General features: G+C 40.7%; 1 protein-coding gene across 1 annotated transcript in view; it reads right to left on the bottom strand.

The window, feature by feature from the left end:
- cntnap2a (contactin associated protein 2a) overlaps positions 1-13,969 on the bottom strand; it is a 372,045-nt gene that overhangs the window by 45,209 nt on the left and 312,867 nt on the right. Inside the window, exon 18 of the mRNA XM_051940310.1 lies at positions 9,092-9,262. Within this exon, the coding sequence (XP_051796270.1) occupies positions 9,092-9,262 (171 nt within the window). The remainder of the gene's footprint in view (positions 1-9,091; positions 9,263-13,969) is intronic.

Below are 13,969 nucleotides of genomic sequence, written 5' to 3'. Positions count from 1 at the left end.
TAAAAGCAATGCATTCTGGGTGGTGCCACATGGGGGATATTGGCATCAATGTGCTGCAGTCACAGTGATGATAAATAGCTCTATATGTTACCGGCTCATTATGACTTCATTAGACTCAGTATTTGAGGGGATAATTTTATGCAGTAGTCAGTGGGGAAATGAACTTGCTTCTTTAGCTTTGCCCAATCAATATGCCTGGCCTTTTTCTCCTTCTCATATTGCTTTCATCTAATTATCTGTTATCATTCATGTGTTCCTCCCTTCTTTGGCCTTGAATCGTTCCTACAGTAAACTTAGCTCCTCTGTTTCTTTCATTTCCCGTTTGTTCTTTCATGTATCTCTCACTTTGCTCCATGTTCTGTCGTCCGCTCTGTTATTTCTTTCCTCTTTTTGTCTACCCATGCACCACTAGAGTCTACCGTACCCTCCCTGTATATTTCTTCCTTCTTACTTTAATTTCTTAAAGACACCCTCTGGTGTAAATTATGTTTTGGACTTGTATAACATGTCCATATGGTGCTTTTTATATATGCTAAAAGACACATCGTTGGCGGAATAAGCAGTCAACACCATGGCTGTGGATTTTCATCTTGAAACTGCAGTGAACTGATGACAGCAAAAACACAGATTCAGACTCATAGGGTTTTAAATTGTGATGGCTGCACTGGACATTTTTTGATGCTCATATTGCACAAAATACAATTTAATTACAATCAACATACTCATAGTTTATTTAGCATTTGTCGACATATAGTAAGTTGAACTATTTCCATTGGTTTTACCAGCACTAGGGGTATCATCTTTCTGCCATTGGGATCATCAGACCAGGTTTTTTGGCAAAGGAAGAGACCAAAGAAACGGCAGTCTTTTATAACAGAACCGTACAAAGGACATGCCAAGTGGTAGCCACACCATAGGGGGATTGGGTTTGTTTAAATATATTGATATGGTTATGTTTTGACTTAGACAGCTAGATCATTTTTGAATTTGTATAATCTGGTCTTTTCAGATTTTTAATGTAATAGGGGTACAGAGGAACTTCTCCAGCAACCATCACTCCTGTGTTCTAATGCTACATTGTGTTAGCTAATGGTGTTGAAAGGCTAATTGATGATTAGAAAACCCTTGTGCAATTATGTTAGCACATGAATTATATACCAGGCTTTGCAAAAGTTCTGTTACATGGTTTCATGATCTTTAGAGACATTTACATGTCGGAGTGAAAAATTCCATTAAACAAACTGAAAGTTCTACCTTATAGGCAGATGTCATTAACACAAATTTGTTCTCCGGTGAAGTTGTATCAAGATGGAAGTCAAAAGAGTTGAGATATCTGCTCTCCTTCATGCTGGCCACAACAAGTCTGCCAAGCAGCTGAACATCAGCCGGCTGACCGTCCACAGAGTCGCGGAGAGGCTCAAGAATGGTGAAGATCTTTCAGTGATCTTTCAAGAATGGTGAAGACCTGAAAGATCTTCACCATTCTTTAGCCTCTCCGCAACTCTGTGGACGGTCATCCGGCTGATGTTCAGCACAAAGGAGAGCAGATATCTCAACTCTTTTGACTTCCATCTTGATACAACTTCACCGGAGAAAAAAAATTGTATTAAGGACACCTGCCTACAAGGTAGAACTTTCAGTTTATTTAATGGAATTTTTCACTCCGACATGTAAACGTCTCTAAAGATCATGAAACCGAGTGTCACAGAACTTTTGCAAAGCCTGGTATATATATTACTTTTCATGACAGCTTAAGTTCATTTCACAATTCCACTCACCCATAATTTAAAGTCTTTTTACTTGTTCAGTATTGCAGCTCATGACTCAGTGGCATATTGAGTGAACATTTCAGGCTTGTATCTTTAACAGCTCCTCAGATATTTCAATGTGGAAAAAAATGTGCTGAAAGTGAGTACAATGAGTCCATGGGCAGAAAAAACATTCCACAGGTACAATGGAATGTATCTCTATCTTATGATGAAAATATTTCAGCAGATCAGAGACGATCAAGCAGAAGGCCACTGGTGATTTGAGAGGGAATAATTTCAATGCATTTGGAGAATTACTTCAACGTTACAACGTGCCACTGTTTAGCAATATGGCGTTGAAGCAGAGGTGCAGGTGAGCTGGTGTGCTTGAGCTGTAGGAGATGGGTAGAAAAACAGGCAGAAACCTCATGGATGGGCACATTTTAAATCCGTTATCAGGCTGTACGAAGGCGTAGAGTTACATTTAAACCGTCTTAAGCCTTGAAGGGATTAATTTCATAGAAAAAAAAAAATCTAACTTTGACACACAGATATGAGATTTTTGCGGTTTAATCGAAGACCTAAAGGAGTTTTAATTGTTTATTTGTATTTTGGCTTCACAACCGACTTGCAATTAATCTAACTATACCTTTCTCCCTCCATTCCTACCATTGCTTTCTGCTTATACTTTCCTCCTTGAGTCCTCTCTTGTAGACGTCAATAGATGAGAAACAGGAATAAGAAGTCATCCCAACAAAAGCTTGTCTTAATGCGCTGAGTACATTAACCCATTAGATAAATCTGGAAAAAGCGCTTACACATTGAAGTACCTACAGCATGCAGACAAACAGACATATGCCCCCCCACACACACACATACAGACACACACTGTATAAAGCCTCTGACAGCCTTTAGTGCACTGAATTAATGATGTCTGTATGCACACAGCAAGTCTGCAAGGCAGGGAGGAGTGACATCAGTTATTTTAAACGCTGAAAGAAAGCCAAAGATACATCACAATACCACAATAGAAACAAAGCTCCGCCAGTGCTGCCTAGTAACGCTGAAGTGTGTGTGCGTGTGTGATAATTTGTGTGTTGTTTTAGCAGCACCGCAAAGCAAGATGTATGCCTTACAACTTCCTGTCTACAGGCAGGAATAAAAACTAAAGCGCCCTCAGAGCACAGAGGCTGTCTCATCTATTTGCACAGCCCTGATAGATGCTGTGAGTGTAAATGTGCGTGTGTGAGTGTAATTTTGCATATGTATGTGCGCATGTACTTGCATGTTGGCCTAGAGGAAAGCCTGCATGGCTTTTCAGTTTTGCTATTTGCTTTTCTATTAATCTTCTAATATGGCGTGTGACAGAGCCAAGTTGTAAATTATGCGTCAGCACAGCACAATGAAATGATGACAAACAGTGAAAGAGGCTGTGAAGATCTTTGTGTGCATATATATGTGTTTGTGTGTTTTGCTAATGTGAAGTTTAATTCCGCTCTTTCAGATTGATTTTCAGATGGCTGTCAGCGTATTATCTCTGTTATCTTTGCTCTGATGCTGGCTAATTCTTTGTTGTCTGTTTTCATTTGCTTTGCTAACATTTCGTCCTGTGTTTTTTTTTTTTTTACTATTATTTTTTCCATTTGTGGTACAGCTGGAACCTTGAAGGATGGATTTAACCAATCTCTGAGTACCATAGCAAACCTGCTTCTGTTGAGGCTGAAGAGAAATTTAAAGCAACTTCTTAAAAGCTAAGCGACAAAAAGGCTCTTCAAATAAGACTCTTGTGCTTATCAGAAAGTCCATGCTCACAGTGAAAAGCATCCTCACTGCTTCTCACCGAGAACATTGAACAGATACAGCAAGATGAAGATTAACTGTTCTTTTGAAGAAAAAAAACGTTCATAATCTTGGTGGCGACTGGTTGCTTTGCTGCTTGATAGATAGCTAGATATTACTTTAACAAGTCAGAGAGATGTGACGAAGCTGCTCCATCTACTGCTAAACTTCACATGTAAACTTTGGTCTTCAAAAGAAAAAAATCAGGCAATAATACAGTTTCTTAAGCAGACTTTTCCTTTGGGAAAGTACATTTCTCAGCTGGATACCAGCCTGAGAAGTTTATAACCTTTGGGCGTGACGATCGCTGAAAATACAGCCTCTTAAGGACATGGCACGTTCTTTCCCTTGAGCTGCAGAGCATCCCAGAAGTCAAGCATTTGTGTACTTAAGGATCTACAGTATCTCTCCTCAGTCCAATACACATTTCTGAATATGCTTTCAGAGCTGCCTCTCAAGCACATCTATGCCTGCTTCTTACCATTGAAATTCAAAGTGGAATAGTGTCCACCTGATGACTTTGAATCGGACGAGGTCACAGTAAAGAGTGCGCTCTACAAGGTTTTGCGTGTGCATCAGCGAGTGTGTTTATGCCCCTGCGACGGCCACAGCCATGCCATTCTAGCTTAATGCTAGTCATTTCATGGCCTGACTGGATTGCAGCAGATAGAGCCTTTGCACCAGCGAGAGGGCAGAGATTATGTGTGTGTTTATGTGTGTGTGTGAGTGTGCATGCGAGTCATTTTGGCGATTGTGTGTCTAAACGGATGCTGTGGGGCAAAATGCAAGATGATAGCAAGGGAGAGGAGAGAGGAAATCGATGTGGGGGCATTTTGAAAGCCTCGGGAGACACACACACACACACTGCAGCTGTGACAGGGTAGATACCTACTGTATCTTCGTGTATGTTCTGTGTTTTGTGCAGTTTGTGAGAAAGACAAATACCAAACCCCTTTAGCAAATTTCTCACAGTGCCTGCATGTACAGTATAGTGCCGGCACATCGTTTTCTTTTTCTGCAAGAATCGATGTGTGAGTTTGTAAGTGTGTATTTGACTCCAGAAAGAACTGAGAAAGAAAATGAAAAGCTTACGGAGCTTTTAAGCCACAAACCGGTTGACATAATGTCATTTAATCGCCTTAGATAGCACTTTGGCTCCAAATTGCTCTGTCAACTTTGTGTCTGTCCACTGGCTGAAACTTTGCAGCCAAAGAGTGGCCACGACCAGGAAATGGTCAGCGAGTGCTTTTGACACCAAATGTTCAAATCTCTTTGAATCCCAATGAAATGCAATTAGTCATCAATCGACAGCCGTGCGGTGCCAGGAACTCCCTTCACTATGCAGCTCTGTGATTAAACTGAAGCCCAAGATTTTAAAGCTCTTGATCAGAACGGCTCCAGTGTCGCTGCAGGGAATTTAATTTGAGCTGCTGGAACATGATCACAGAAACCTGCTGCATATCATGTCAATCATAAGTCTCAGAGAGGACTCTGAGATTGTGAAATGGGGTAATGTGAAGCTGTCCCATTGTTTGCCCCATTGTTGGCTGCTTAAAAAGCTCTACTCCTCTGTCATCCTTCTGTCCATTTCCAGTTTGAGAAATCTGATGCTTTTGTATGGTGAAAACACATATCAAATTGATGGTTGGGTTCTGATAGTGAGCTCCATTCTTTGAAAAGTTGATGAAACTGAGAAAAACAAATCTATTATTGAATCTTTTCTGTCCTTTTCTCCCTTTCTTTTTATTAGCCCATAGCATGCACACACCATTCAAATCGCAGGCTCATAACTTCTATTCAGGGCTGGCTGCTCCTTTTGCACACTGAGAAGACAAACAGGAGCCATCTGAGGAACTCATTTCCTCACCTGCCTTTCCACCAGAAGAGCAAGGGTGTAAATTAAGTTCCAGGGAGATAGTTTTAACTCTCACCAAAGTCCCTGCTCGCTGTGGTACTTCCTGAGGGTTCAGAAACCCTCTGAGTGTGCAGATTACAGCACAGAATTTTTGCCATTTGGTCAAGTATGTTTTCCTGAGTGCTGCTACAAACCCAGCCGTTACAAAAAGAGACAGCAAACGTGTTGTTTTGCTTGTAGTTTTTTAGCCAACAATAATTTGGATGGAACAGCAAGACCTTTTAGGACTAAAGCTTCCCGACTACAAAGCCCAAGCTTTTCTTTCCCCATTCTTGCAATATTTAGAAGGAGTGTGAGTCTGGTGACCTTTTGATATGTGAGCAACCTAATTTGCTTAATCGTTTCAGAGCTTTGGCCGAGTCCACTGTGTGTTTTGTGACAGTTCAATCACAACGATGGAGTCTAGCCTATTCTGTCATGTTAATTTCAGTAGTCAAAATATATTTAACCTTCTTAACTAATCAGTTATTAAGCAGGTCTTCCAATATTTAGAAAGAAAGTAGTGTGTGACAAGTTAGACATAAACACAACTGATCTCAATTGAGTACTTAAATACTTGAGATGTAATAATTTTTTACTATTTACCTTGTGAAGCCCAAAACCTGCAAACCTTGTACGGCACTTTATCTTTGAAAAAAGCCCAAATTGCACCATTTATGAGAGCCACAAACCACAAAAACGTGAAGAATTGTCTGATTTTCAGCTTTCCTTGAACTACTCATCTGTGTAATGTCATTCCTTCAGAAAACATAATCAACTCTAAGCTTAAAGTTGTGACATTTCATCAAAATCTATTTACTCCATATGTCTCATTTAAAAAATTAATCATTTATATGAATCAGACTTGGTAAAAATATAAAAATTCTGCCCTCCTCGGTGCAATTATGAAGCCATTAGTGACTCAGTTGTGGCCAAAAGTCACATGGAAAAAATTCAGGGACTTTTTGGCTGAACTGGGCTAAACTGTGGACTGCCAAATATGAAAGCAATATTAAAAAATACAATATTTTTATTATGTAGAGCCATGGTATTGGTAAGTGTGGATACTTGGAAAAGTGCGGTTCAAATAATGAAATCAAATGTTCTAAATGATATTAGGCATTATAACTTTGTTCAACTGTGCATTTTTTCAATTACCTCTTTTTCAAGCCACGATTTGCTGTTGCAAACTTTATAATGTTGTGGAAAATAAGTCCACAATGAGAAAAACATTTGCAACAGGAGCAAAAAACTCCCAGAAACTGCTTGGGGCTCAGGGGGTTAACTAATACGAAGAATTATTTTGTTTTTGGGAGGGTGCAGAAGTGTGTGTGTTTGTTTGTTGAAGATTGTTTAAAAGCTGAAACTGACATTTATCTCTTTAATGCATGATAGTACACAGTGAACACTGAAATACACAGAATTCACTAATGCCACTGCCAGCACTGTGACAACTTATGTGTGTGTGTGTGTGTGTGTGTGCTGGAAAAGGTTATGAGGTATTTTAAGAGGTTTAAATGCTTGTATTTGCAAAATTGTTTTCAGAAAAAGGAGAGTGACGGAAAGAAAGAAAGAAAGAGAGAGAGAGAATTAGAGTAGGTGAATGTATGTGTGTGAAGGGGGGTTGTGTTTTGTCATCCCTGAAAATGGGCGATTTGGTTAAACAGAGGTTCATAATGGACATAATTATTGCACACACCAATTACCTTAAATAAATGATTGCTCTGTCTTGCAATCACACAAAGCGTGTGCTATAATCAGGAAGGGAAATGACTGCTGCCGGTGTGTGCGCCTGCATTAGCCTTTGTGTCTATGTGATGGCTGAGAGTGTGTGTGTGTGACAGGTTGCACTCACACGGAGAGCTGGATTAAACCTCACACTAAGCTAGACACACTGCCAAAAAAAAGTCGCACACTCTAATATTTTGTTGGACTGCCTTAGGTTTGAGAACGGCACTCATTCGCTGTATGTGGCATCGTTTCGATAAGCATCTGCAATGTCATTGTATTTATTTCTGTCCAGAGATGCATCAACTTTTCACCAAGATCTGATGTTGATGATGGAAGAGTCAGACCGCTGCACAAAGTCTTCTCCAGAACATCCCAAAGATTCTCAGTGGACTGAGGTCTGGATTCTGTGGAGGGCAATCCATGAGTGAAAATGATGCTCCCTGAACCACTCATTCACAGTGTGAACCCCATAAATCCTGGCATCATCATCTTGTAGCATCAACTACCATCATGATGGAAAGATCTGGTTCTTTAATACGTTCAGCTGACCTCATTCTTCGGGAACATAAGTTGCTGAACCTGACCAACCCCAGATCATAACCCTAAACCCCACAGACTTGTAGGCACTAGCCATGATGAGTGCATCGCTTCATTTTCCTCTCTTCTTACCCTGATGCTCCCATCACCTTGGAACAGGGTAAATCTGGACTCATCAGACCACATGACCGACCACATTTGTTCCTCAAAGATGATGGCTCACCGCTATCCTTCTGGGTTTTAATAATGCGTTGGACGGTTCTTAAGCCCTTTTCACACAGGATTAGTATTGCCTCGGGAGCAATGGTGATTTGTAATAATTACAGAGGATGTCTGTGATCTTAATCCCGTGTGAATGTGTCATGTCTGTAATTTGTAAAGTAAAAATTACACTGCAAATTACCAACCATATTTCGCCAAACACCAACGTCCTGGGATAATACTAGTCCCGTGCAAATCTGCATTTCAGTGACTGAGTGGGTGTGTTAGTTTTTGTTTTTTTTTATTGCGCCCCCTTTTTCTACCTCTTTCCTGGTTGGATTATGGAGGCTGCGGTGGAAATTATTGACAGCATTTTAGGTGCACAACACACAACAGGCCAGAAACAGAAAATCAGATCAAGAGAAGAGGGAAATTTGGGAAGATATTGAGATGAATGACGTGCGTAGCAGCATGCAGTAAGAAGCATTTTTCTTGGACTATCTTTCAACGGGCTTAATACAAACCCCCTGACAGTTCGTTATCCCGACAACGCTGCCCACTGTTCTCAAGTCACGCTGCTGCTTTGACATATTTACTGTTGCCATGACGACTACATACCACGTTAACACCGTGGCAACAGCGGATGCTGCGACGTGCACAGATTTGACATCATATCTGGGCTGTAGTGTCAGTAAATTCAAGTAAAACACAGACTTCGCTTAACCCATGTGAATGCACCATGAGAAACGCAGACGTGGGGGGGTAATTCACAAATTACCAGAGATCCCCAGGTAATACTAATTCTGTGCGAATAGTACATAACCTGGTTTTAGTAGTTTCTCCTTAGTTGTTTTCTTTGCTTGATGCAGGCCAATAATTTGACCCTTCTAAGACAGACTAACATCCTTTCCCTGAACACAGGATAAATGTCTTCCAACATGGTTGTTTAAGAAAGGAGAAGCTCCTCACTGCATCAGCTTGGGTTAAAAAAGTTGTTGCAGCTGAAACATTTTCATCACTGCAGAGATTATCCAATGGAAGGCTCTTACCTATTTGCAAATCGAGGTGGTGATTTTTTTTGGCCATTCAGTGTATAAAGCCAGAGTAAGACAGACAGAAGAAGAGAGACAGAGAATCTTACATTTGAGCTCCAAGCGAATGAAGTCAGTGTTGCCCAAGTTCTCCAGAAAGACGCCATACGGTGCACTTGTCTTGAAATAGAAGGAGATGTCAGCGCTGATCTCACCCTGAAAAGTGGCAAAGTGCAGGTACGATGACGGGGTGGTGAATGATGCCGCGTTCCAGTAGTTATCTGTGAAAAAAAAAACAGACAGAATCACAACTCTGAGCTCACCACATCTCTCCAACACCCTCCATTAACACTGTGACAAACATTATAACCCATTCTGATCTGATAAGCCGCAGAATAAATTCACTGCAGAAATGGTTTCACTTCAAACAGCAGTGCATTTTCCATTCAAGAGCCATCAATCTATTCTGGGGAAAATATTGTTATCTCCTGTTTGTTGTCTAATGTGGCTCATTTAACATCTCGTCAGTAAAAAATTATTTCATCACCTAAACTTCTGTTTCTTCACGGAGGTTTAAAATGTAGCCTGTAATTTCCTGCAACCTCAATAACATTCAATAGACAGTTGATCATATCAACACAGCAGAGAGAGATCATTTCTCTTCCTCTAAATGAGGACTTGAAAAGGGGAGATGAGGGTGTGGACCAAATGTTGTGGGATTTTTGATAACTTCTCTAATGATTTCTGAATGAAGGGAAACCAGGGGCAACTAATGAAGACGAAGTGGACGTCGCTAAACAGCTGCTGATGAATTATCAGACTGTGGTTGATGAAGTGACTTCTCTGCTGTCTGCTCTCCCCTCGCCATGTCTCTGTCTTGCTCCTATCAGTCAGACAAGATGGGGAGGAGGAGGAGGGAAAGGAAAAGGAAAAGAAAGAAAGAAGAGAAGAGGAGATCATGGAGAGGACAGCCAAGGAAGGAAGATAGAAGAAGTGAAAAGAGGCCAAACACGGGTGAGAGGATAGAATATTGAAGAAGCGATGGAAAATAGAGGAGTAAAGTCATGCAGAGGGCGGACGACAGGGAAGGAAGAGGAGCTGAGGGGCACATGGAGGGCAGGAGGAGGAAGAGAAAAGTGAAGGGTAATGCGGTATCAGCTGAGTGAGATCTCTTTGATGCCTCAGAGGATTGCATTCAGACCCTCCACTACAACCCTGGAAAACAGGAACAGCTGTGTACAGGAGAGAGGAGTGTGTGAGTTAAAGTGCAATCTCTGGACGTCTGCAACTAAGGATCCATTTAACTGTCACTTACTATCAAATATTCTGACCTGACATGCATCTGTACGTCTAAAAGATGCTGTAAAACTTCTTGTTTTGCGTAGGCAACAGTCCAAACTCAAAGGTAATTGATGTCTAAATCTAAAAAAAGGCAGCAAATCCACAAAATTGAGATGTTTATGCAGAAAATACACATACAAACCAAGCATTTGGAAGCAACTTCAGGTTTCTGTTCAAAATGTCTTTCTTAAAAACGTCATAATAATAAAAACAGTGTGAACTCTAAGGATTCTGGGATGTATTTACTGCATGATCAGACTTGAAATGCACCATTTTCCTCAGTTTAGCTTTAGATATACTTTAAAGTTACTAGAAAACTGCTGAATAAATGTTAATAAAAGAAATGAAGGGCTTAGTTTTAGAGTTGAGAAGATTTGCAAAAGTAAAAAAAAAGAAAAAAAAACGCAGCTTGCATTATTCATTTTAGCTCTTTGCTTTTTGATGGCTTGCAAACAGAAATCCCAATAAACCTCATCTGTGTCCATGTGTCTGTAACTACCACAGAATTCTCTAGAAAGAAACATCTGAGCAAAGAAACAAGAGTACAGATACAAATACCTGATAATTACAGCAAAAATCTATTCTGATGTGTGACTCTTTATATAATAATCATGTTTATTTTGTTGCAAAGTCCCCCAATAAAACTAAGATCTTATCTTTTTACAAATTTGTTCTTGCTTCAAAACTTTAGACCTGCAGTGTACGGATTTCCTGCTAAATGACAACTGTTGATTAATTGCAACTTCCATAACAAAAAAAAGCAGCAAATCCACAAACTTGAGACATTTTCGCGGAGAATACATGTAAGTTTTTCCTGCTAAATGACAAATGTTTATAGTTATTAATCGACCTATTGCAACACCTGTCTGCCCCATCCCTTTCAGTGTGAGCTGTTTTGTGTGTTTGATGCCTGTAACTCTGCACCAGTGTCCGTGCATCTCTGTGTGTTTGTCTCCTGGTTCAGTGTGATAAGCTCAGGGTTAAGCTTCTCCCTCTCTCTTTCTTGTCTCGCATCACAACTCCCTCACCAAGGGGAAAGGAGAGACAGCAGCCAAACACACACACTCATACACCCACACACCCACACACACACACACAGACAACCACCCACCGATGCAGTCGCTGTGATTAGTGCGTTTGAAGTTGGAACATTGCTCATTCCTCAATGGGAGGCACAGCCAATTACTGAACAGGGTTAATTCAGGACTAAACAGGAGGACGCCTGCAGAGTCCACAGAAGCAAATATTTGTTGACTATGATCACAGGAAAGGAAACCAGGGCCACATTGTTGGTCACATTTAAATGATTCTAAGAATTTCTTGGTTGATTGGAGACCATGCAGGGCGTAAAGTCAGAATAATGATGGAATTTTACAAGAAATAACCCGAAATATAAAGTATAGTGGTGCACATTTGCACAGGGAATTCCCTCAGTTTTACTTTGTATTTCTGTGTAAACAAACAGAGCAAGCATACAAAGGTAAGATAAAAAAATCTCATGTACTCTGCTATTTATTTGTATGCACTCAATGAAAGCATAAAAGCTTCAAGCAAGAGAGTAAAAAGAAGGCTGACAAAGATATAGCGAGCAAGGACACCCGGATATAGAGAAACAGCTTGCAGGCGAGTCTCCTACTTGAAGGAGGGGGAGACAATAAGAGGAAAAAAGAAACAAGTGGGAGGAAAGTGAAATTGCTCAAAAGAGATCCATGGTGTGAGAACCAAAGGGGAAGACAAAATTAGGGGGTTGACAGAAACTGGGTGCTGGAGAGAAAACAGCTTTGGAGGAGCAAACACGGACGCCAAATCATGAACTTCTGATCACCCTTATGCCAGATTCACAGATGCAACTGGTTGGCAAGGCCCTGCGGCACATTTATCACTCCCATATTGAAGTGCTTATCCAACGAATGTTTCAAAAACAGATCCAGCACATGACTGTGCTTCCTGACTAAGATATGACCAATATTAGACTATTTGTCACCATGCCTAATAACTTGCTTGATGTGGAAAGGCAAGGCAAATTAAGGTGTTGCCACATTTACTGACTTAACTTCTATCAAGTGACACTGATGAAGAGCCATTTGGCTCACCAAACAGGAAGAAGACCAGCTGTGGAAGACAGGCAAGTCATACTGTAAACTGTTGTCTGCAAGAAAGTCATTTTCTCTTACGTGTGAAAGCCTGAGAGTTCATAGAAACATCAAAAGAAAAAGCTTTTTAAGAACTGTGCCAAGAAAGGCTGAAATAGTTTTCTTGACAAGTCGTCTTTCTGTCCAATTTGTTCTCATTGCAAAGCCCATACAGAGAAGCTCATCCTGTCGTCACTTCTGCTCCTCGACGTCCTTGGACTCTTTATGTCGGTGCACTGCTCGAGCACTAAAGTACGTCAGACGTACTTACAGCTTTTCTGTGGCCTTCATTGCAAAGCTATGTGATTGTTAGAAGTTTCATTTGTTGGAAGCAATGCATTTCGTTTCCTTCTTTCAGATGTTTGACCTAATATTTTATAGCAACAAGAATCATCTAGTGTTCTGCTTGTTCTCCAACACGTCACATCCAAGTACACCTAACATTATGGTGCTATTTGAAACATTTACCCGGGAATCCAAGACAAGAGAGCAGCATGGATGGAAAACCTGGAGAAATATGACACTGCGTGCAAGAGCAATTGCTGTCTGGATGAGAGAACCACCATCAGATAGCAGCTTGCAATGATACGAAGCACACTTGTGCCTCTCCGGTCATTGAGTAAATCCCTAAAAACTCATCATGAAAAATAATACCTTTTTACCTCAAAATGTCAGAATGTGTGGATCTGCGTCATCTCTGCCTCCCTCTTCACTCACTCCTCACTAACGGAAGCTCCAGCTCAACATCTAGTCTGCAACTATCTGCTCAGACTCATCTACATCTTCAAGCTGCAAAGAGATTCTGAAAATGAATAGTGCTATGGAATGATGGCACAAAATGTGGTATTTATCGGTACGGAAAGCTCCATCCTATCAGGTGACAGAACTGATTTCTTAGATTTGTGACACACGAATTGCAAAGTATTAGAAGTCAAGATTTTGAAAAAAGGGGGTTAATTTTACCCAAAAAGTAAGACAAATGAGGTTACAAGAGTTACTACTCAGGTTCTGGGCCAATTAACCCTTAAAAAGCCGGGACCGAGTATACTCGTTCACGCTTACTCGTACACACAACCGAAACCGAACATTCTCGGCTCAACACGTGTGACTTGTTTATGATTGCTAATTAACATAAAATATGCATGCACCCGTATGTTTAAGTCGACCAATGGTAAGATATAAACATTGGCCCCAAATTTGCTTAATTCAAAGCTGTTATAACAAAGCCGCAATTACGAAGCTCTTATCGGGGCCGTGTACAGGCGGAAATTCAATATGGCGTCAACGACAATGCGACCTCGCAAGACTTGATGGATATTTTTATGGATTAGGTGGTTTTATGATATGTACTTCTCCAGAAACATGGCCTTGTAAGGGTTAAAAGGGGCAAATAACCAGAACGGAACAAAGGTTGCAGTAGCTGAATAACATGACCACCTGACCACACTCAGTGAGACCGATGTATGAGCAATATCCCTATGCATTCCTTGACAACTGTTAGTACATTACTAATTC

Source organism: Acanthochromis polyacanthus, chromosome 20 (assembly GCF_021347895.1).
Source record: "Acanthochromis polyacanthus isolate Apoly-LR-REF ecotype Palm Island chromosome 20, KAUST_Apoly_ChrSc, whole genome shotgun sequence".
Classification (NCBI taxonomy): Eukaryota; Metazoa; Chordata; class Actinopteri; family Pomacentridae; genus Acanthochromis; species Acanthochromis polyacanthus.
The sequence above is the reverse complement of the archived record's forward strand: the minus strand, read 5'-3'. Positions and strand labels throughout refer to the sequence as shown.